General features: G+C 37.6%; 1 protein-coding gene and 1 long non-coding RNA gene across 2 annotated transcripts; one reads left to right on the top strand and one right to left on the bottom strand.

Annotated features, from left to right (window-relative positions):
* The first annotated feature begins 32 nt into the window (after positions 1-32).
* LOC134745467 (uncharacterized) lies at positions 33-3,974 on the top strand. Its single transcript, XR_010128183.1, has 2 exons — positions 33-1,442; positions 1,841-3,974. It is a non-coding gene; the product is annotated as an uncharacterized LOC134745467 (long non-coding RNA).
* A 2,544-nt stretch (positions 3,975-6,518) lies between these two features.
* LOC134745459 (basic helix-loop-helix transcription factor scleraxis) lies at positions 6,519-22,798 on the bottom strand. The gene is made up of 4 exons (XM_063679504.1): positions 22,550-22,798; positions 20,022-20,109; positions 19,542-19,686; positions 6,519-6,904 (listed from the first exon to the last, which is right to left on the bottom strand). The coding sequence occupies exons 1-4, from the start codon at positions 22,638-22,640 to the stop codon at positions 6,617-6,619; spliced, it is 612 nt and encodes a 203-aa protein (XP_063535574.1). The 5' UTR covers positions 22,641-22,798; the 3' UTR covers positions 6,519-6,616.
* Between the last annotated feature and the right edge of the window lie 2,631 nt (positions 22,799-25,429).

Below are 25,429 nucleotides of genomic sequence, written 5' to 3' on the forward strand. Positions count from 1 at the left end.
TTTATACAGCTATTTCAAAATAACAATGAATACTTAATCAATAATCATGCAATACTTGTAAATTATAATATTCGTTCGGGTTTATATTAAATCATATTAAACTGTAAACTAAACATAATATTTATATAAATAACTGTGCTCTCTTCTTCATGGTTAAAAGACATTCTACAGGGAATTTGTATATTGAATAACTTTAAATATGTCGTAGTTATGTAATAATGGAAGTAACACGTAATTATGAACTCAAATTATATTCACTTGCATTTGAGTAACAACATTAGGTATATTCTTTAAAAAATATGGACGTAACTCTATATTGGCGGTAATCATTTTAGATGTGTTTGATATTGGCTAAGATTTGTTAGGTAGTGATATTCCTCATCATAACTAAGATTAAGAAACAATAATCATCATATTTATAAGGGTTAGGCAAGTTTAACGTCGTGATCACCTTATATAAATTAAAATCAGCGATTTTTTATTAAACACTGAGCTTTAATTTCAATATTATATGAGTTATTTACTGTAAAATTTAAAAGAATATTACAGTTTTAATAAAGTAATAAAATTATAATTGTAAGAGAAACGGAATAACATATTATCGACTCTACTGTAAAAAAACGTTGGCGCTCATCCGTAAAAAAAGGAAAATTAATAAAACCTACGAATTCCAAAACAGTTGAAATTAAATATACATAGGACTAGGTGCAGTTCATCGTAACTCTGCAGTAGCCTAAATAATACAAACTATAATCAATCTCTTAATCCAGGAGTGCTTTAAAAAATCAAAAACTGATCATAATGATTTTGTGCGAGTTTATTCAGTGAAGGATAGTATAGCCAATATTTATATCATTTGAATCAAATCAAATTGATTACTTTATTGATGTAATTAGCTCAATTTTTGGCTCTTTAAAAAAATGTATGAATTAGTAATAATTGTTTATGTACATTTTTTTCGTCGCGTAAGATTTAGTACCTACTGCAAAACAGAGCAATAAAATGTTTTAAATAAATTAACAAGCAATGCTTGCAAAATGTTTAGCTTTTGTATGTGCTTGTCTATATGATTTGTTATAATAGTGCTAGGTAGTGTGCATTATAAAGTTTGGTTAGCCAACAAGGTTTAATTAGAAAAAAATCTAAACAATTTCGCTAAAATAATGTTGGTACAGCTATTAAAAAGTTATTAGAGAAAACTAGTTAGAAATCGATACATAATCGACTTTTTGTAGTTTAGCAATACTCTTTTGTTGTGTCAAAAGTTCGTAACGCATAAAGCGTTCCGACTAAGTTATTTATATAATCATCACATTATAATAAGCAGATTAAAAATCAAAGCTAGGAGACTACCAAAAATAAGGTAGGTTTAATATTTTTATTATAAACGGTATACTATGTAACACTGACGCAGGAGGAATAGCTTGAATAAGTAGCATAGTGTGTATAGTATGAATTTTCTTAAATTATTTTTACGCCTAAGAACCTAATCTGTTAAACAAAAGCCATTGTTTCTTTTGTGCGAGCGGTTAGCTCCCGTATAAGCCACGCGGCAAAGCAACAATGTCCTTTAAAAAGCAACTGTATCGTGGTGGTTTTAAGGTTCAACTCTATGTACGTCTAACATGTTTTGGTAATGTAGGACGATCGACCACCTCAATGAAGGCGAGCGCTTATATTATTACATAGATTTGAACCAATACGATATAGCAGCAACGACATTGTTGCTTTGACACGCGCTCAAAAGCGGAGGCTGACAGCTCCCATAAAAGAAACAATGGCTTTTGTTTAACAGATTAGGGTCTTAGGCGTAAAAATCATTTGAGAAAATTCATACTAGGTATATGAATATGATTCATCTAGGTATAGTTCGACTTACCTAAAAAGAGCTCCGAAGTCCGGACGCCATGCAGCACGTACGCTCTTGGGAGCTCTTTTAATCTACGTCGTCTTGTGGAGTGGTGGCATGTTGCGTGATAACATTGTAATTAGAAAATTCTAGACTAGCACTTATTACCGACATTTAGAAGGCTATCGGTTTGTGTACACTGTACATGGTCATTTAGTAAAAATACTGAAACACGACGCAACACGTGGCATGCTGTGACAGAGGTCATCTCGTTGTCGGGCGGACGAAGGGCGGACGTGTACAATATGACTAACTGTTGACATTTTTATTCAAATCATAAAAAACTTCGATGTCACGAAAATAAATATATTTAGAGATCCAAATGTTTGAGTATGTATTTTGCTTAGTTCTGCAAGTAATCCAAAAAGTAAAATGTGTTCAAAGCCGGTTTTGAATATAGACTGTAAAACTGAACTATTACTAGCTTAGTTCTGTAGCTGAGCTATAGGTTATAGAACTGTTTTTTTTGCTTAGTATTTTTCCGAATCTCGTCACGTGTCATGTAGACAGACATCCAGCATCGCAGTAACCGCGTTGGTATACCAATTAGTTTAGAACTAAGCTAATGTCCAAAACGTTAATTTTGTAGGTGAACTAGTAATTTAATTCCATTTAATCCCAATAATTTTCTACATATTAACGTAGCTACAGATAAGGCGTAGCTTTACAATTTATTATCAAACTAGCCATTAGTTTTAGTAACATAGTGAAATTAAATAGTTAAAAGCATTTAGACAATTAATTTAACCACAAGATCAAGTAATGATTCCTATGTAATGTACAATTTTTTTTAGTGACAAAAGTAACATTTTCTAGCTTTTATTGTGGACATAAAACACGCGTCTTGGAATTATTATCAGTAAACGCTTTGTGCAGAGGCAAGTAAATAATAAAGAATTGTAATCTCTGTACAATATACATAGCTGGCAATGTAGATGGCATGACATTAGCAAGATTTAAGTTTCAATATTTTTTATATTGTGCTTTGATGTCTGTTAACCGGGTGAAGATAAATAATAAAATCGCCAGTTAACTCATAATATAATTTTTCTACTCAGCGACTGTAATGGTTAAATTAAGATTTCGTATATCAAAAATATAATTGTGTATTTATCATGTATGGGCTCCCAACTCAACTATAATAATCATTTCCATACGCTGTAGTCAACTATCAAAGAAATTGACCAATCACGTGCCGCCGCGCTTCCATAGAAAAAACATAAACGCGCGACTATTTTTGTCTACTGAGATACTCAGCAATTTTCATTCATTATTTAGGTTTTATAGTAAAAAAGTATTATTTTAGATGACTCGTAGAAAAAGTATTGTATACAATAGTTATATAATCAAGCTTATCAATCTCGTAGTGTACTCGGCTGAAAAGCTATCTAGTATATCACGATTGTATAAAATACGATTATTAATATTTTTATATTATTCCTTTACAACTACGAAGGTTGGGTCTGACTCCCTCTGAAATAATACAACCCCGTTTGTAAGCCATAACGCCATCTACATTCTAGCTCGCCAATCAATAATGAACTGATAAAATTAGAGATTATGGTTTTATTGCAACGCCATCTATACATAAATGACAAATGCCACTTAGTACAGAGATGTCCAATCTCATAGTTGACTCGTCTTTGGCGCTGTATATACAGTATCCCTATCTCATTGCCACAAGTAGTTGTAAGTTGAACAACTGTATGTATGTGATGTGTTGTGTGTAATGCGCCATTTAGACGGTGCGATTTTCGTTACATTGCGGTATTTGCTCGATCAACTGGATTCATTGTACTATGTAGTTAGCAATGTATCGAATATTGCATGCCAAGTTCTTGATCCGTTTATATGGGACTTATCATTGTCGTTGCATGCATTTAATTACGCGATTTTTACAGTCATGACGGGAACGAAATAGTTATGTGTTTTAGGTACAAGGGGGCAAAGTTGTTGTTTAACCTCTCGTGCTAATATTGATAACCGAGCAAGCGAAAGATTCCATAATTGAACCACGAGCGTAGCGAGTGGTTCGAAAAATGGAATCTTGAGCGTTACGAGGGTTTCAAGGCACGAGGGTTAAACAAATTTTGCCACCGGGTGAAACACAAAATTTTTCAGCACACCTACATCAATATAAGGAAAATACTGAGTGTAAAATATCAAACAAAATCAAAGCAAATCAATTCAAAATGAATGTTATTAAATATTTATCATTCAAAATCATCATTTTAAAGTCAATTTTACCAGCCAATAAGGAAACAACTCAAAAATTGTATTTGATTACTTTGCCCCACATGTGGATAAAAAGCAACTTTGTTTTCAGTTTTTGAACAATCAAGAGAGCATACCAGCTGGTGTGGTGAAAAAAATTGTGTGATGTGGCGGGAGGTCCGTCCGTCGAGTATGTGCATATACAAATTTTCTTGTCCCTGCCCGGCCCCGACCGGTAAAAATAACGTTACCTAAGCAGCTTCGTTTAGACCGTAACATCATGTCTAATATCTATTGCATTAGTTATAAGTTTAGAATTATGTGTTTAAAAGAAATTTTACCAAAACATTGCCTCGCTTAAGTTTTACCTACATTACAATTTACGATTTGTTGTAAATAATTTAAACAATATTGTCTGTTGTGCTCTGGCATAATAATACATTACTACCTATATAAAGTATTTATAAATAAACTTTTCACCGGCTACTATCATGTTTTATTTGAAGAATTTTTATTTTAAGTGATGAATAGTCAGGCGTTTGACCACTGACCACGATCCCACCTGATGATAAGTGATGATGCGGTCTACGGTGGAGCACGCTTACCTATGAGATACCTATTAACTCTTGCCTTGAAGAGCCCCAGATTGTACTCATGCGGAAACACAGACTCGGGCAGGGCCACGCCAGAATTGTCAGATAATGACATTAATAGGAATGGTTTTAATTGAGCATCTTATTATGTAAACATCATTACATGACAGTACTCTACTTGGTTTAATAAATCTAAATCTTATGGCTCCTCTACACGATGGACCATCATACTGGCCCACTAAGATGGACCAGCGTCGGTCACCACTGTCACCGGTTACGTCAACCAGTACCAGTTACTACAAATTAAGCCAAACGTTTAAACTGCTAATGGTAGTGGGCGCCACTACCACAATCTGAGGGTCTACCGTGAAACAAGAAAATTTCTTTATCTAACATCTCTGTCACTTGCATATTCGAGCGATAAAGAGGCAGATAACGAATTTTGACGGCTTTGATGCATCAGCATCAATGTTATATTTTATTATCTCTGAAAACTTGTCAAAAACCAGTTAAAGGTACAGTATGTGCACTCTGGTAGCAGAACATTGCAGTAATCCCGTATTGTACCTACCTAAGAAACTCTAGAAATAGTCCTCAGTTTTTATAAATGGTTGAGCAATTACGAGATTCCCTGAGCGATCTATTTTTGCGGATGTCAAACACTTAATTCGTGTTTGTTTTGTCAGGTTCGCTGCGTTAACGTATTGGGTTACCATTTCACACTCGCGGTCGGCTTTCTAATATTGTATTTCCTCCCACTGTTACCCTGTAGGTAATGTTCCCAAAATATGAATTTAAGTGATAGGTTTTTTCCGACTGACCCAGAAGAGAGTGTAATGCATTTTGAATGCTTGGATCTAAGTATCCATGTTCACAAGTGTATATAGGCAGGTAAATTGATGTAACTAGTACGTACCTACCTACAGTGAGGTTCGAAATTATGAGAATGAATTCCATTCATAATTTGTCCATGCAAATTCGAACCTCACTGTACAACGTACGTACTTACTTATATATTTACCTTTCTTTGATATATACCTAAACCGATTTGACATGTAGATATTAGGTTAAATATAGGTACTGGCCGCTGTTGAAAGTACATAAATACATAATATAATTTACCTACCTTCTTATGTCTACCTGTCCTGTCCTGTAGGTATTATTTATGTATTCAGTTGTTTTTAAATATGTATTCACTTATTTCTGGAATGGGTCATGTCATACATACTCACTTGAGTAAAATATGAATTTGCTTAGGTACGTATATTTTTGATGTAAATTAATACGCTTGTAAGGCACATAAGTGTCGCTTTAAAATTTCTTTGAAGTTTGATATTGTTTGACAAGTCACCACTTAGTGTTAATTTTAATAATTATGGCCTTGTTTTTGAACAAGTAATCTAATCATGCTACAATGACAATATCGCTTCTTAGTCGATTAATTGCTCTTGGCAATTCCGTCAATGCTGTATCAAACACTTGGCAGACGAAACCAATGGGGTCCAATATCCTTAAACTGGGGTCTCAACTCTACTTCAATACCTAATTAATATATCAATAGAATCTAGCCCGTCTATCTGGGGTTCATAAACTTGTTCTTGTGGCGGTTTTCTTATGTATTGAGAAGACGTGTGTCGACATTAATAGCAATTGTAAGTAGGTACTCGCTGTAGGTATTCCCAATTCACCCTCCTCCATTGAAGTGCCCTCATGCCATTTTCGGAAGCGCAACCGCCCCCGGCTAGAAAATTACTACCTTTCCGTCGGCAACCGGTCTTGAAGTCATAAAAAAATCTCAAAATAAAAGTAGGGAATATCATAATTTATTAAATTTAGACATACATAAATATTTTTATTTATCGCTTATTATTTTTACTTAACCAATATTTCTTTAAATTATCTACGAGTTGTTAACCAAGTTATCAGAATAACTTCTCATTTCGTAGTAATTATTTTTATACCCATAATTAGTACAGTACGAGGCTGGGTTGCAGTTTGTTTCGTTCGGTACATCCTCGTACATTTTGTCGTCATAGTCCTCGTTGTATTCCTGTCCGTAGTCACAATTCATGTTTTGCACGTTTTCTGGGGGTTGGTTGTTTCTGTTGTCAGGTTCTGTGGTGACGCTCCATCGTTGCGATATGGAGCAGCTCAGTGATCCGCCGTGCTGAAAGGCGAAGGGCCATGCCTGGAATAAAAATTAAAACGATCCATTACGTAACACCTAGTTGAATTATGAATGTTTAGAAGGCCTAACGAGTTTCTAAACTCTGTTGAATAGATAGATAGAGTAGGTATTCTTTATTGCGCCACTTTTCCGGCTCTACATAATTTTGACCTAAAATCCTGACCTAAGTAGGGGAGACTGGGGTAGGTTAACACAAAGATAAGTTGACACAGTGTCCATATCTCGCAAACTATAGACGCTAGAAGTATGACTCCCAAACAAGAAATGCTTCATTTTCCATTCTAACCAACCTTAGCATACGTGGATTAGGCCTCAGATGAGCAGTTGAGTATTACAGGGAAAAGAGCTCTGGCAGAACTTTTTATCATATATTGTGGACTTATCAATGTTTTTAAGGCCGTTCCATCGGTTTGCCGCTGTCTCTGTCACATTTCGCAAGAAAGAACGGGAAAGATCATGCGCGCCAAGTGTCAATTTTGATCGAATTTTGTCGATTTTTATTTATTTTAAAAACGTTACCCTACAATATCGAAATTCGAAAGCTATGAAATTACTATTTAAGTTAAGATTGTTTTTTCTTCCTTTTTTGTTTATAGTATCACATAATAAATAACCGAGTAAAGTTGGATTAAAAGTCCGAGTTAGAGGTTACTTTGGGAATTAATTGTATCGAGCGAAGTGTCATAATTCGTGTATAGGAAGCTATGATATTAAAGATTATATAGTCAAGAACTACATATATTTTTTCCACGTCTACAAATATCAACGCCTCTTAGAAAAACAGGATCATATAAGGAGATTTTTCGCCTTCTGGCTCAGGGAACCGCCTTAAGTAAACTCCATGTATTATTAATCTAAATGTGCAAAGAATTGCAAACATCTGAAAAATACAAGGGTAAGTATATTATGTTGAAAGTTTGAAACACCTTGTTGCAATGCAACGAGGAGAGGAGTTACAATAACATATATCTACACACATAACTAGGTACCTAACGTGAAATCAGCTAAAAGGCCGTCAGCAATTGTTGTAACGAAACGCAAGGCTTCACCGGAGACTGCGGCGAGACGGGGGCGACCTCTGTTGATGATATTCTCTCTAGCTAACGTTGTGACATTGCAACTTTGAACTTGAAACAAGCAACATAATTTTCTAATTTTTATATATGTACTTGTGTGGCAGAATACAGTACATTTCTATTTTTAACAATTTTTTATTCTGCCTGGTCCTTCTACAATCCTCAACATGGTCTTCGATGCCAGATAATTATTTGAATCAGCGAGCTACGAGATATTAAGGTCCAAGGACCGCCATTACGGCTGAGACAAAGAAGAAACGCATCGTGTTGAATATTTCCTGCGCATCCAACATACCGGCTTTCCAGTGAGGAGTGCAGCTTGAAACATCCCGAGGCGGCTATATCTTCATCCATCAGCTACGAAGTGCTCAACTGTTCTACCGTTATTCCGGAAAACTACAATCCGACGACGTCGATAAGGAGTGAACAGGTTAAGAAGAGCTAAAAGTGAGTCCGTTCCTTTAATATATGTCAATCATTTTACATAAGAAGCATTAATAACTATTTTCTATAATATTCCTCTATTTGACACAATTTACAAAGAAACTTATGCTTAAAAACCCTATATTAGGCCTTTAAACAATAACCGTAACCTATTTAAAAAACCACGATACAAATAAATCATACTTTAAAACTCAAATAAATCTCAATTACATAATTGCATAATAAGTGCATCGGTCGAGCGCCGATAAACGTTTTTTTGCCATAGGTATCTAACGGTGCGCCCGGCCGACATAGGTACTTATCGCCATAACTTAGCCGGCCTGCTTATAGTAAACAACATCGGAGTAATTAGCATTAAATTCGTAAGAAAGTGTTTGTTTATGTTCCCGGTTCATTGTGCTGGTGTTTTTGGTGAAACAGAGTGTTGATAGTGCTAAGAAGGTAAATACTAAGTGCAATTTAAGATGGATGAAGCCTTGTTTAAAGAGTTAACTAAGAAGAGGGGTCATATTAAGTCGCGATTAACTAAATTTTCAGGTTATATACGCGAGTTAGCCGAAAAAGTATGGTGTGCGGCTCAGGTGACGGAACTGCAACTTCGGATTGCTAAATTAGAATGTGTTTACAACACGTATGACGAGATTCAAACCAAGTTGGAGTATATGGCGGAGGATGACGAGGCCCAATTGAACGAGAGGTCTGATTTCGAGGATCTGTACTACTCGTCAGTCGCGGCGGCTAAGGAATTAGTAACCATGCATACCAAGGTCGCGCCTAGCGATGGGGTTTCCGACAATAATACACGGCGTCATCCACATGTAAAATGTAAGTTACCTACCATTACTTTACCCAAATTTGGAGGCTCGTATGATACATGGCTTGAGTTTCGCGACACATTTGATAGTTTGATTAATAATGACGACTCCATCGATGATGTAAACAAGTTTCATTATTTGCGGGCTTCATTAGAAGGCAGTGCCGCGGTAATTGTACAATCATTAGCATTATCTAGTAGTAACTATAAAATAGCTTGGCAATTATTATGCGACAGATACAACAATAAGCGGTTATTGGTGAATAATCATATCAAGGCCATATTTAATATAACCCCAATTACCAAGGAGTCATCGACAGCTATTCGGCATCTTATTGACGCGATATGCAAAAATATACGTGCGTTAGCGACCCTTGATGAACCAACCACCCATTGGGACACATTATTAGTGTATATAATATGTCAAAAACTTGACAATGTTACTAGACGAGAGTGGGAGGAGTTTGTGCCTAGTTGCGAAACAATTACTTTCGATGCTATCATACATTTCCTCAGCGATCGTGCGGATCTATTGGAAACCATGGCGATGGATGGCCCCGAACGCCAGCGCGTCCTGGCCGCTCGCCGCCGGCGCCGGCGCTGCCTCCGCGGCGCACGCGCGCTCCGCCGTGCAACGGGTAAAGGAAAAATGTTTCGTAGGAATAGATGAACGTGAAACCGATACTGTGAGTAGCCCACTTTTTACATATGAATGTCCGTTATGTAAGCGTGGTCATTGGTTATTTGAATGCCCCGACTTTCTCGCGTTATCTAATCAAGAGCGTGCAGATAAGGTTCAAGGGATGAAAGTATGTTTGAATTGCTTAAAACCCGGGCACATAGCGAAGTATTGTAGGCGTGGTCCGTGCAAGTCGTGTTCATTACGTCATAGCTCACTTATACACGTGGATAGGTTACCGTCGAAGGCTCCAGTAGCAATGCCGGCGATAGAAGTGACTCCTAGCAGTCCGAGCGAGCACGACGAGCCTGCACCTGACCCCGGCTGCAGTGCTAACGGCAGTTTCTTGTTGCCGGCCCATCCTGCTTTAGAAGGTCAAGTCATACTATCTACTGCGCTAGTAGAAGTATATGATCGCGACGGTAAACCACACATGGCGCGCGCATTTTTGGACAATGGGTCTTCACCTAATTTTATTAGAGCTGACTTTTGCAAAAAACTGAACTTACCTATTAGGGAGGTAAATGTGTCTTTAACTGGTATTCAAAATATTAAGTCGACCCTACATAAATTATGTGACGCAAGGTTTTCATCTTTGTTTGACAAAAGTTTTAGCATGAAAAGGTCATTTTACGTAGTTCCACAAGCTACATGCGACTTACCTTTGGAAAAGGTAAATGTATCATTGCTAGACATACCTAAACATTTAGTCTTGGCTGATCCTCAGTTCCACTCGCCGGCAGCTATCGATCTTCTTCTTGGCGCCGAGGTCTTTTGGGAATTAGTAGGTAACGATAAATTTAAATTGGGACGAAACAAGCCCATAGTTTATGAGACCAAACTAGGTTGGGTAGTGTCGGGTCATAATGCTGGTAATCTTAACTCTAAAAGCATTTGTTGCAATTTTGTTCAGATGAATAATCAAGATGACGAATTGACGCGTTTTTGGAAGTTAGACGAAGCAACAATAAAACCCGCGACGGCTTATTATACCAACGATGAACGGGCTTGCGAGGAACACTTTGTTAAAAATACCTCTCGGTTACCGGACGGTAGGTTTATGGTTAGGTATCCTTTAAAGCAGCCTGCATCTTCGTTGGGCGATTCTTACGAGCGGGCAAAACAATGTTTCCTGTCGTTAGAGCGCAGACTAGAACGGCAGCCGCAATTAAAGCCGATGTACAAAGATTTTATGAACGAATACGAGACTTTGGGAGACATGTCCAAGGTTACTTCCAATGAGATAGTAGGAAACTTTTTGCCTTTTCACGGCGTGTTACGGCTATCTAGCCTCACGACAAAGCTCCGGGTCGTATTCAACGCTAGTGCGCGCACGTCTACCGGAGTAACGCTGAACGACATTCAGTATGTAGGACCTACTATTCAGGACGATCTCATAGCTATCTTGTTACGGTTTAGGCAATACCGCTTTGTGTACACGGCTGACGTGGAAAAAATGTATAGGAGGATAGTCGTGCACCCTGACGATAGGTATTTGCAACAAATCATTTGGCGCAAGGATCCATCTGAACCTCTGTGCGTATACAAATTAAATACGGTCACCTACGGTACGGCCAGTGCTCCGTTCTTAGCTGTTAGGTGCCTTAAACAGTTATCACTGGACTGCTCGGACCCTCGGCTCACTGAAATCATTGCCCATGACTTTTACATGGATGACTTTTTGTCCGGGTCTGATACTGAGCAAGAGGCCACCAGCATTATAACTCAGGTTAGTGCAGTACTTAAAAGTGCCGGTATGAATTTACGCAAGTGGCGTTCAAATGAACCTAGGCTCATAACTGAACATAATGACGACTCTAGAAATCTAAATCTAGGCAACTTGGACGAAAGTAAGACGCTAGGGCTAGGTTGGAAAAGTGGAGCCGATGTCTTGTATTTTACTATCGACTTTGGAAAACACCCTGAAAAAATAACCAAGCGGTTTATCCTCTCCACAATAGCAAAAATATTTGACCCTCTAGGTCTTTTATCGCCGGTTGTCATTCAGGGTAAAATCCTGCTACAGCTTTTATGGCTTTCACGAGTTTCTTGGGATGATGAAGTGCCTCAAGAGATTTCTCAAAAATGGCATAGTATAACAATGTCTTTACCGGAATTAAACCACTTATGCATTCCTCGTAGTGTCGTAGGAATCCACGCGTCGCGAGTGGAATTCCACATTTTTACGGATGCATCTCAATCTGCGTACGGAGCTTGTTTGTACGTACGTACTATCACTAACACAGGAGTAGTTACTCGGTTACTCATGGCAAAGAGTAGGGTAGCTCCACTTCGGCCGGTAACTATTCCGCGGATGGAATTATGCGGAGCTTTGATCGGAGCACAGCTTTACCAAAAAGCGCTAATATCACTTCGCATGAAAGCAGACAGTTGTACATTTTGGACCGATTCCATGATCGTGTTAGGATGGCTTAGAATGCTACCAACCCAACTCAAAGTATTCGTACGAAATCGCGTAGCTGATATACTCGAAATCACTGGCGGTTGGCCTTGGCGACACGTACCTACTAAGGACAATCCAGCGGATCTGGTCTCACGCGGCCTTGATGCGGGTTCAATTGCTGCGGCTGATATTTGGTGGAACGGTCCAGCATTCCTACGTAATGACGAAGAGGACTGGCCCAAAAATCACCACGCGAGCAAGGATAGCGATGAAATTAAGGCTGAGGTAATCACTGCAAATGTAGCGAGCGAAGCTGTACTAGATAGTTTCCGCTACCGACCGCTATCAGAATTGAATCTTACGAAGTTTTCCAATTTTACCAAACTCAAACGAGTCACCGCTTACGTTCTGCGGTTTATCAATAACGCACGACCGGGTAGTGTGAGAAATTCAGGATTCCTTAACACTAAAGAACTTCATGCGGCTATGAATATTTTAGTAAAATTAGCGCAGATAGAATCATTTTGCTCATATGATGATGTTAAAAATAAAACTGTACTCAAAGCCAAAGATCCGCTTACAAAGCTGAATCCTTTTGTGGATTCTGAAGGACTTATGCGTGTAGGCGGAAGACTTAGAAACGGGCCTTTTAGCTTTGATAAAAAGCACCCAGCTATCTTGCCGAAAGGGCATTTTATAACGGTGACATATTTCAATGCCGTTCACATCATTTTGTTACACGCGGGACCTCAAGCCATGCTAGCATACGTAAAGTCTACCTATTGGCCAATCGGTGGTCGTACACAAGCTAGGTCAACATATTACAAATGCATCCTGTGCACTCGTATGCGCGGTGCAACTATTGCGCCACTTATGGGCAACTTACCCTCACCGCGAGTAACGCCAGGCTTTCCTTTCGAGGTTGTTGGCGTAGATTATGCCGGTCCTATACTGGCTGCGTCTCGAAAGGGTCGTGGTAGTCAAACCATAAAGGTATACATCGTGATCTTTGTGTGTTTTAAAACTAAATGTGTACACCTTGAGCTATGTAGTGACTTGTCTGCGGAAGGTTACATGGCGGCGTTGAAGCGATTCGTTAGTCGCCGCGGTTTACCTTCTGACATATACTCCGACAATGGAACCCAGTTTGTCGGGGCGTACAATGATTTAAAGAGATTCCTTACCAGCCATGCGAAGACGTTATCTGAGTCTGCAGCCAATGCCGGCATTAGGTTTCACTTTATTCCACCATATTCACCACACTTTGGCGGTTTGTGGGAAGCCGGGGTAAAATCCACTAAACACCATTTAGTTAGAGTCTTAGGTAACTGTCATTTAACCTTTGAAGAGATTTATTGCGCACTGTGTCAAATAGAGGCAATTTTAAATTCAAGGCCTCTTACTCCTTTAACCAGCGATCCTTCTGATCTGCTACCACTTACTCCAGGCCATTTTTTAATTGGACGACCACTCACAGCTCTTCCGACTCCCTGTCTGACAGAGATTCCTGCATTGAGACTGACACGGTACCAGAGGATCGAACAATTGAGGCAACACTACTGGGTTCGCTGGTATAAAGAATATGTTTCTGAACTTCAGGAGCGAACCAAATGGAGGCAAGCCAAGGGTCAACTTGCTACCGATACCATGGTCGTCGTCAAAAAAGACAACCTGCCTCCAATGAAATGGAAGCTCGGCAGAATAGTTAGCGTCATCCCTGGATCTGATGGCATCAATCGCGTGGCCGACATCAGGACGTCGTCTGGGATCATCCGTCGTGCGTTCAGCAAAATATGTCCACTGCCAGTCGAAAATTAACTCTTAAGTTGAAAGACCAAGCTTTCAACGTGGGCGGGCATGTTGTAACGAAACGCAAGGCTTCACCGGAGACTGCGGCGAGACGGGGGCGACCTCTGTTGATGATATTCTCTCTAGCTAACGTTGTGACATTGCAACTTTGAACTTGAAACAAGCAACATAATTTTCTAATTTTTATATATGTACTTGTGTGGCAGAATACAGTACATTTCTATTTTTAACAATTTTTTATTCTGCCTGGTCCTTCTACAATCCTCAACAGCAATTATTTAACTAATTTAAATGTTCACCATATAAACAAGTGACACCCCAATGACTCCAAAACCGAGGACCCCCCAGAATCGTCTAAACCGAGCAAGTGTGAATCCGTTTATTGCACTTGACCGCACTTTTTATGCACGAACACTCTCCCGACATCGACACATGTTCGCATACGTGCAAACAATATTATTTTTATACACCTTTATAGTTTAATTTGTGAAACATTGTTTACAGTTTTTTGTCGTAAAGACTCAACAGTCTAACATAGGTATGTCGAGATATTAGATGTTTTGAAGCTGCTTGCCCTATCGAAAGCAAACGAACCAGTGTCAATATATATATATATATGTTTAAGAACATATTGTAGAGTATTTGCGACGATGTTGATTTATTCCGCCCTTGAGATAATTACGTCAATCTTACAAAAACTTTTGCAATATAAACATAGGTAGGCACAATTTAAGGTATGTTAAAAATCTGGTTTTTTACGCATAAGAACCCTAATGTAGTATTATCTGGTAGGTTCCTATTTTGAACGGTAGCAGTTATTTTTTAACCGTTTACTATTAGCTTACCTACTTGACGGAGGTAAATATCGTAAACCCCACAATTAACAAAGACTAATAAGTGAGACAAAGGGGTAAGCGAAACAATAAAACATCAACGCCCGGAGATAAATTTTATTTATACCAGAAACAGCTGCAAACTTTTGGTCAGCGCGCGTAAAACGTTTGTTGTTGTAATCTTTTTGTTTCTATCTTCGTCATTCCTGGTCCTGAAGTGTTTATGTCGGGCGGAAGGACTTCTTTAAGTTAAAAAAACATATGTTTGTTTTCTTTGGGCCTAGGTTATTGTAAATTTGGAACACACAAGACGATTGCGTAACTTTTGCTGAAGAACTATAGGTTAATTTGTCACACTAATCAGGTGACATTCAGGACTATCAATATTCTTTTACGGTACCTACTATACTTACTATTCAATACGACAAAGAATCAATATGAAAAATATTCCGTTTAGGAGGAATTTTAAATACAATTTTTCAACAATAGATGTTTATTTCCAAAAATACAAATAACAGAATCTTGGGATAATTAAGAGACAGATTGAAGAAAATAGAAAGAAATAGATGCATTGAAAGTTTTTTTTTGTAAAAATAAGGTCAATATCAATATGCCTGGCGAAAGGACTATGTGAAAACATGTTTTTTTATTGCTCTGGTAACTATGGTAACACGGAATAAGTGTCTAATTTGGCAAACAGCGATTGGTGTGATAGATGCCTGAAATTGTCATACCTACTACACTCTGTGCAGTCGGGTAAAAAGCGTTCGCGCTGAATAGATAGGTAGCGCTGAAGATGTGGTTGTCCTCAGCTGCTGCTTCGGAGCCTAAGCTCTGCTGAAAGTACAATACCATGCCAACTAATACTAAGTTATTTTCGCCACAAGCATTGTTGATTAATCGAATCTTTTTTATTCCAGATGAATAAAAACCGCGTCTATAAACGTCAGCCCGCGGTCCCGCCCACATGTCGCACGGGATAATTGTTGACAATTTATTCCCTGTCACACTTGTCATCTGCTAATTCGTCGGCCACGCCACTGAACCGCAATGAATCAATGCATACGCTGACATGCGAAATATATGGACACGGGTTTTGGGTGCATCGGGTGATTTAAGAAAGTAAGGAAAAAGAAAGTAAACAAGATATTACTTTTTAATCGCCCCGTTTAAACATTTCAAATTCAGGACTAGCTGCAAAGGCTAATAGTTGATTTTACGTTTCAGTCTAGTAGCTCAGTCGATGAAGCGAGGTGCTGGTATCCCAAAGCCGCGAGTTAAAATTTTAATCAAGGTGGTATTTTTACAGTTTTTCAAGAATTGTAATTTCCCACATCTTGTTTCCAAGATCTTGATCCTTAATAGTGGCTCTGTGGGCTGTAGACTTCGGGAGCATAGCAAAACTGAATAACTGTATGACTCCACCATTTTGAAAAAGTCTCAAAACCTGAGTCGACAAAAAAATTTATCCTCACTTCTCGCAGGACAGAAACCATAAAAATACCCACCACATTATCGACAAACATATTAATACTGTATGTATTGCAATACGTATGTACATTTTAAAAACATGTAAGGTTAATTGTCTATGCTGTTGATTAATTACATGACGACTTCCATATTTTTGTAAGCTAAACGGCCGGCGGAGAGACAGGTACAAATGGATATGGCGAAACTACATACCTAGTATAAGGGTCCATGTAGATTTTATGATTTTAATTTTTATGAATTTTATATATTGTTAATTTAAAACAGGCGAGTAAAGTTGACTAGTGACATTCTTGTTTGTGGGTCGATCAACTTTTTTATGTCATCACGTGTCCCAACAAAATAAAAAAATATATCTTTCAAGTCTATGCGTTTTTGTTATTTATCACGTATGTTATAATGAATTAACCAAAAAGTCCCTCTAACTAGAACTTAAAAACAAAGAATTATTTTAATATGTCGATTCTTCTTGGTGACCCAGGAGATTTTCCATACAAAAAGAGCGTGTCCCAATCGCGTATCGGCTTTGGTTTCTATTTAACAGTGTGAAAAATATATTCAACCGTATATCATATTAACCATTAATTAAAAAGGTTTTTACATATAATTTACCAGTTAAATGCTAAAAATCCGCAAACATTAATATATTTAATATTTGTTATTATGTCCCAAAACAATGGCTTATTTTTAAGTCTCCTGACTTACAAAACATTACAATAAAAATAAAAATCATTTATTTCAGACTAAAAGGTCCATACATGGTTAGCAAACATTACAATCTTAATACTAGTGTTAGTACCGCATAAAAACTAAAACTAAAAACTAGACGGCGAGTGCATGCAGCCTCTGCCAACGGTTGAGCATTTTCGCACTCCATGAACACGCCCAGAATGTTGGGGCTGCCGCGCAGGCGACGCATCAGTGAATAATTCCAACGAAGGCAAGTTTACAACGTGGCATAACGAACCCGATAGGCAGCTGATCTAAGTATCCAGCGTTGCAGTTACTTTTTTAGTCGCAGACCATTTGGTCCGGGGTACGAAAAGATGTAGGGTAGGCTGTAATAATTTTCGGTTCACTATCTTACCGTTGACATTTCGAAAGTAATTTAATCTTTTATATTACTTTAAAGCTAATTAGATCTATCCTGGGTCCAATATGTTTATAGTTTATTGAAATACGTTCGTAGGTAGTACAAAAAAAATACAGTTTTCTTTTAAATGTCTTTTGGGTCACCGTTCTCTCGGGTCACTTTTCTGGTGACCCAAGAGACATTTATTATGACTCAGGAGACTTTTTTTCTTAACACTGATTATTTTTCTCCTTTGTAGTGCAATTATTAATTGTGTAATCCAAAATAACTTTAAACTGTTGATAATACACTACTAACTACTAACTGTACTAGTAACTGTTGTTACTAACACTATATGGATCAAAATGATTCGAAATAAATAATTGAATTGAATTGAATTGATAATGAGTAGAAATGGAATTGAATTGAATCACAATATACTAAACAGCAAAATTTGTCAAAATAATGAAATTTATGCGCGGCTCGTATTCGCATACAAAACTTTGATTATAGTTCTACGTGAAATATATAAAACATAAAAATACATACAAATTCAACACTTTTTTTTATAATTAATATCTTTCTTGATAACAAAAAAGTTGATCGTCCCTCGTATGGAAATAATTGAAAGTCCATATGTTATACGTCGTCGGTCGTGTCGCTCGCTAAACGCCAGGCTGTCGTCGGGGATTACGCGACACGTTCCACGAAGGTGTCGTGACGTGATCGATTGGCGGATTAACACTTCAAACGCCTGATTTACAACATTTACATAGTGGTTTTTGGAATGTTGGTTAGATTTTATAATTTGCAAGCTGTAGGTGCAAGGGTATTTGTATTTAGTGAACTATTAACTACTTAAGAGTCCCAGGCAAGCTCGGCCGAATTGCACCTTCCCATACAAACGTAGTTCCGCTCTCATTTTAAAACTACGTACCTATAGTATTGTAATGAAACTTTGCACATACAGTGACATGAGGTATATCTAGCTCTAAAATAATTTATATAGCTCCAGTTTATAAAACAAACGAACTGAATAAAAACAAGTTTTGTATGAAAACTTAAATTCGCTGTATTTTTAACTATGGTATCTGAAGCTACATAAACTAATTACAGACACTAATTACCTTATCCTATTGTAAGTACAAAGTTTCAGAGCAATCTAGCAAGTCGTTTTAAAATGAGAGTGGAACTACGTTTGTATGGAAAACCGAGCTTGCCGGAGACCCTTAAGCTCTTTTTCAAAGAATATCTCACAAATAAATATAGATCTCTACTTTTTAACATTGTGCGAATTAGGAAAATGGGCCTTATGCGCCAGAGCTTGAATTGAGGTGTGATGTGTGATCTGAGCTCAGCTAGGATAGCAACATAGCAACTCACGAATGTGTAGGGTACCTATTTCCTCTACTACACAACGTAGCTAACCGAAATATATATCGGTTTTTATTTTGAAAACATTTTGAAATCCATGTCGAGATCACAAATTAGGTTTTTTGCGAACTTCGATTTTCGCGGTTATAGCCCAGGAGAGAACTTTTTGACGTGATGACACATTCCAGTTTCAATGGAGCTTTGTGTTATAATCGAAATCGAAAGTACGCTGAATGAAATACCTACCTACTTGCTGGTTGATTGGGCGCACTGAATGCGCTGAGCACAGCTCATGCAACAAGGCGTGCTATGTATGGCCGATGGCGCAGCTAATAATGTGTCCACTGAGTTAATATTTAGCCGCCAAGAGCAGCCACCGTATTAAAAGAAGATGTACTTACTTGCCAGGCTATTTGGGCCTGGCGTGTGTGCAGAGCGGGATTCATGCAGTAAGAAGGCGCGGAAATGTGCTATGTATGACGCAGCCAGCCTTAAAATGTGTCCAGTTTCGACAAACTCACAGTGTTTGCACTAACAGGTACCGTACATTTTGTAACTTACGAGGCTATTTTGGCGGGGCGCTAGTCGTAATTTTTGACTTAAAGTTTTGACAGTTTTATTCGGTCGCTAAAGAATTTGCTTACCAGGCTGATCGGGCGGGGTGTGTGCGCTGAGCGTGGCTCATGCAGTAAGGCCCGGAGGTGTGCTATGTATGACGCAGCCAGCCTTAATGTGTCCAGTTTCGATAGCTTTGTGTCAGCCGGGACCCAGGGAAGGGTGGTTTTCAACCTGCGAAAATTATTTATTATTAATTAGCTGTTTCTTTTCATTTCACGTTGCGGTTTATTAGCCAGAAATTCGTAGGTACTTCGACTGATATGTAACAGACTTATGTACTAATGCTAAACCTACGCTTTAAATTTTTGTATATATTCTATAGGATGAAATGAGTGGTATTGCATTAGTATACCTAATAATAAAAGTTGCGCGAAACATCGCGACAATAATATATACCTAATTAGTATACCTACGCTGAAAATGGTTTCAACTAGTTCCAAGTGACATTATATATTATATTGCCTTAGAGGTAAATATTACTACAATTAATTTAGGTAGATAGTTACCTGCAAAATGCCTTCGAGAGCACCCTCATCCTGGCTCGCTCTCGTGCGTTGGCGGCGTTTCTGTGCTGCGGCTCCTGCGAACCTCGACCTGTATACAAATAGATCGAGTGTAGACTTCAGACTTCACTGAAAATTCTATGCGATCTGCGTTAGGTACATTGCGGCATATGTAATCGATCGATTGGATTTGTTACTTAGCCGGCAATTATCTTAAATCGCATGCAATTTGATGCAATGTGAGAGGAGCCCTTAAAGGTGCCGTAGGTTCAGAGAGCGGAGTTTTTGAAAAATCGTACCGCTTTTTTAGATCACAATACGGTTATCAAAAATTTAATTAGCAATCTTGAGGATTCTCTCTAGTGATTTCATTAATTCAAATCCCGATTTTTTACTTTCGCTTGATAGAAAAAAATCAAGAACATAGGTCTAAAACGCACTTAAAAAATTTGTAACAATTTTTGCACAGAGGCTAAAAATATGAAAATTGCTTCTAAAAATGCGCAATTTGATTTTTGAGGGAACTCATCTATATTTTTTTTTGTTAAAATTCAAAAACATGATATCCTAGGTCCCGAGCTCGCCCAGTCGCACATCCATCTCGCTCAGAGACAGGCCGTAGTCGATTTTGGAGCCAAAATTTAAAATTGATAAATTTAGTTGTTGAAATTATACACGTTTTGTTACGTAATATCTAAATAACAAGTATTGGTTCAAGTACGTTTTCTCATCTTGCCTTTTAATAATGAGGTCGCGAGCGTGCGTGACCAGTAATATATGAAGAGAAGGGGCAGTTTTTAAAACTTCGTGGTAAGTTATACAAATTGATGTATAAGAATAGTTTAAGCAAATGTTGTAGATTGTTCAAGTATCCAAATTACGTTGAAATTAAGTCGATTTTCAGAGAAATTGTTACTTGTTTTGAAGTAATTTCTGGAGAAAATTGAATTCGTTAAACTTTCATTTCCTCGAACTCTAAGTCATATAACAAAAATGTAATCTGATAAAGGTCAAGTATAGAATATGTGTAATACAAATTTACCATTTTTAGCAGTCCAAACTTTACGAAATTTACAAATAAGATCGACAAAATCAGTGCTTTACGCGCGTTTACCTAAACGTCCTTCAGAAAAAAAATCATTACTAATTTAGTGAGTCTGTTTTCAAAAAAATTGTCTGATAAAAGGCAAGATAAGAAGACGTGATAATAGAAACCAGTACTTGTTATTTCAATTAGGTAACAAAAGGTGTACAATTTCATCGACTAAATCTATCAATTTTACATTTTTGCGACTAAAATCGACACCGGCCTCTTAAGTGCCGACACGGTGAACCACCAAAATCCCGACGGTCCAAGCTTTTCCTAACCTTGGTCGGGGTGCAATGCAATTTGGTGGTAAACTACCATTGTCTACACGGGTGGCGTTATATTTCATTCATTTATTTATTCACTAACAATATACATTGTGTTTGAATGTCATTCTATATATATTCTATATATATTATGTAAATCCAATAATGACGTGTAATATGAAATATTATTATAGCAATACAATCGTAATTAACATTAAATATTAAATATAAATAAATCAAAAAATAATATTTACAATAAAAACCAGCAAAGTCACTTTGGGGGGCCTTTCTTAGAGTCCGTCGAAGCTAACTTTGCACCGAGTTGAACAGAACAAAGTGAGGGCGTTCATTATAAACGATACAGTTTCATTGAAATTTGACATAATTTATGACATGCCTCACTTTGTCATTGTGCATTGTAATGTGATAGCGCTAAGCTAATTAATAAAACTGATTAGTTTTAAGCACCTTAGTATCTCTAGTAGAGATTAAGTTTTTTAACAGACTTCAAAAAAGATCAGGTACTAGATTTGTCTGGGTACTTTGGGGTACTTCGTTTTTGCGTGTTATTGTGCATTTACACTTGGAAAACATAATTTGGCAGTTATACTGGGACGCTGATGAAGATTATAAAATGATGGTATAAATTTTTCAATCAATCAACCAGCTGTGCCAGTAGTCTAACATGCAAATATACACCTACTTGAATTGAAAAAAAAACGGACAAATGCGAATCGGACTCGCCCACCGAGGGTTCCGTACAAAAACTTATTTATTTTTATTTTTTACAAATTTATAGTTTTCATATTTTTCCATGTACTGGTTGTGTAAGACGATATTACTTGCTATAAATTTCATAGTTCTAGGTCAATGGGAAGTACCCTATAAATTTTGATTCCCTTGAGATTGTCGAAATAATTTTTTATAATTTTTTTAGGGCATAAACGGCCGTATCTTTTTTTGCGTTAGCTTAGAAGTTTGATTTTTTTTACAGCTTTAAGGGACTGTAAACCTGAGTACCTTTAACTCGATACCTCCACGCAGTCCGCGCTTTCCCGAGATAAAGGGTCTTGCTTGACAGACAGACAGACGGACAACAAAGTGATCCTATAAGGGTTCCGTTTTTTCCTTTTGAGGTACGAAACCCTAAAAACCCTACTAATTTGATCACCACTCACCTGAACCCGACTGAGAATCGTCAAAGGAAAAATCATCATCGTCCTCCCACCCCTTTTCCACTGGCGATTTGCTCACTCTTTTCCTGGGCATTTTACACTATTGCACATCACCACAAACACAAATAAATTAGAAATTAGAACATTATTTTTTAATTTAACGGTCCTGGCGGCTACGAAGACGGTTATCATGTGCGATGCGCACGGGCAAGGCGGGCGGATCTTGGGCGGTGCTTCGTTCGCCCCACCCGCGCGGTCGGCTAATGAGAAACCTACCTACTGAAATCGTAATACATGGAATTTTGTATTTTTGTTGTGCAAATAAACCGTTCGGCTTTTGTTTAGGTTGTGCTTTGCATTGAACTGAATGTTTTGTTGCAACTTGTAATTTGTAATGTAACTAATAGTATCTATAAAGTGAGTGAGTGAAAACTACCAATATAGTACCAATCATAAATGTTGATTGTTGGTAGGTAGCAATTTTTGCTCAAAGATTTGTATTTGCAACAATTTTCTTTATATTAAATGGCATTTTCATTCATTTTAACGTTAAAGTACCTAATACAGTTAGCACGACCATGCACGACTTAAGTTGTGTTTAGGCGCCCACTGACTATCAGTCCGCCGGACGATATCGGCCTGTCAGTTGTTCGGAACTGTCAAATTTTTGTTCTAACTGACAGGCCGATATCGTCCGGCGGACTGATATTCAGTGGGCCCCTTAGTCACGTCTACATACAAAATGTAAGGAATTTGACATTGACCATTGACCATCAGTTTTGTGACGATTGCGAAGTGATCAGTAAAAGAATGATTGACTTACTATCAATATAATATTTAAGTACCTTGCCTGCTATTGGCCTGTAATAAAACAAACCTACCTATATACGTAATTAGACTAATTAATGCCTACTTTACTATACCTAAGTACTTAACTATTTATATATATATTACTATATATATACCTACATGCTTCCTTTGTACATGGTTTTTTTAATATAAGAAGTAGAGTAAAATATAAGTATCTACATAATATAATACTATATTTTACTCTACTCCTTATATTTAGATAAGTATCTAAGTACTTTGTAAATATTTAGGAGTGTAAGGAGTGTTGCTCTACTCGTAATACCTAATACTGAAATGAATTCATATATATTATCATTATTATTCATTATACGTATAATACAATACAATACATTCTTTCATTTTCTGAGATATCACATATTATTAAATGTTGTCGAAAGATTAATTAGCGGCGTCACAAGTGAGATAAAAGATTGACAGCTCGGCACTTCCGTGACACGCAATACTTTACTCCGTATACCCTCTACATCACACGTGCAGTGCACCCTTCGGCTTCGGGCGACCTGAAATGTGAACCGAATTGTTTCTGTTCTAGACATGATTTTTCTTTCATTAGATTATTTTCCCTCGAAAAATATTGATATACATCCATATTATCCGACCAAAGACATATATACATGGAAAAAGTTTATCAGATCTTATGTAGAGCCAAGCTTCTAACTCTGTGCGTGTGCCCTTACTTCACACTTCTACACTCCCTCGAAAAATATTGATATACATCCATATTATCCGACCAAAGACATATATACATGGAAAAAGTTTATCAGATCTTATGTAGAGCCAAGCTTCTAACTCTGTGCGTGTGCCCTTACTTCACACTCTACACTTTATAGTCAAAATAGTACCTAACCTACTACAAATAGCAGCTGCATTTATGATAAAAGATTTTGGTTTTCTACGAATGGCCAGTTTTTTTACTATTTCCTTATATTTGAAAATTCTGTCTTGTTTTTTTTTCAGATGGTTCTTCATCTTCATCGAAGTAAGTTGATCTCACCTCGTGTTGACTGGTAGAAATGACTTGAAAATGATGATTTTGAATGATAAATATTTAATTGCGTTCAATTGGATTTGATTTGTAATGTTTTACAGTTAACAGTAGTTTCATTGCGTTCCTGTGGTGAATTTTTTGTGTTACACTCGGTAGCAAAGTTTGTTTAACACTCGTGCCTGGAAACCCTCGCAACGCTCAAGATTCCACTTTTCCATCCACACTCGCTAAACTCGTGGTTCAATTTTGCAATATTTCGCTTGCTCTGGTATCAATATTAGCACGAGGGGTCAAACAATAACTTTGCCCCCTTATAAAACTAATAAGTAATAATTATTCACGTGTACCTATATTGTTGGATTGGGTCGTCAGTCGTCAACCCTAATTGCGAAGGTGATCAGCAAGCCCCAGCAGTGAGGTGTTAGGATTGCCGTAAATAGGATAGGCTTAGGGTTATCTCTATTTATTTTTTCGCTTGAGGTAAAGGTAATAATGTAAAAGCCGGCGGTCAAATCGAACAACGGTGGAAGCGACGTTACGCTTGTCACGACCTGTCAGACAGATATACACATCTTAACAACCATAGGAATCGGGAACCTATTCCTATTGGCGTTATCCTGGCTTCTGCTATGGCTATGGCTCACTAATGAAGCCTAAAGCGCCTAAAGCCCACTTGGCAACCGAATCTCAAGTTGGCACAAGCACTGGTTTTTAATAAGTATAATACGCAACAAAAACAGCATTTCAAAGAAGTTGGAGCTCATTAACATTGCCTAGGGGGCCGATTCTCTGGGTCTAAAACACCTTTCCTTTTTACAGGTTTCTTAAATAGTAGATAGTAGGTACCTACGTTTAGCTCGACCTAAGGAGGATGAGCTTTGTAGACACGGAATCTGCTTTTGCCCCCTAAATGAATTTAAAGTCTAAACGTATTTCTCATGTCGCGTGTCGTCGTCCTTGAATTTGCAACCGTCCTCAGGCTCTATCGTTTACACCCATAGGATGTAAGCTTGTTTGTCACCATC

Source organism: Cydia strobilella, chromosome 11 (assembly GCF_947568885.1).
Source record: "Cydia strobilella chromosome 11, ilCydStro3.1, whole genome shotgun sequence".
In the NCBI taxonomy this organism is placed as follows: domain Eukaryota; kingdom Metazoa; phylum Arthropoda; class Insecta; order Lepidoptera; family Tortricidae; genus Cydia; species Cydia strobilella.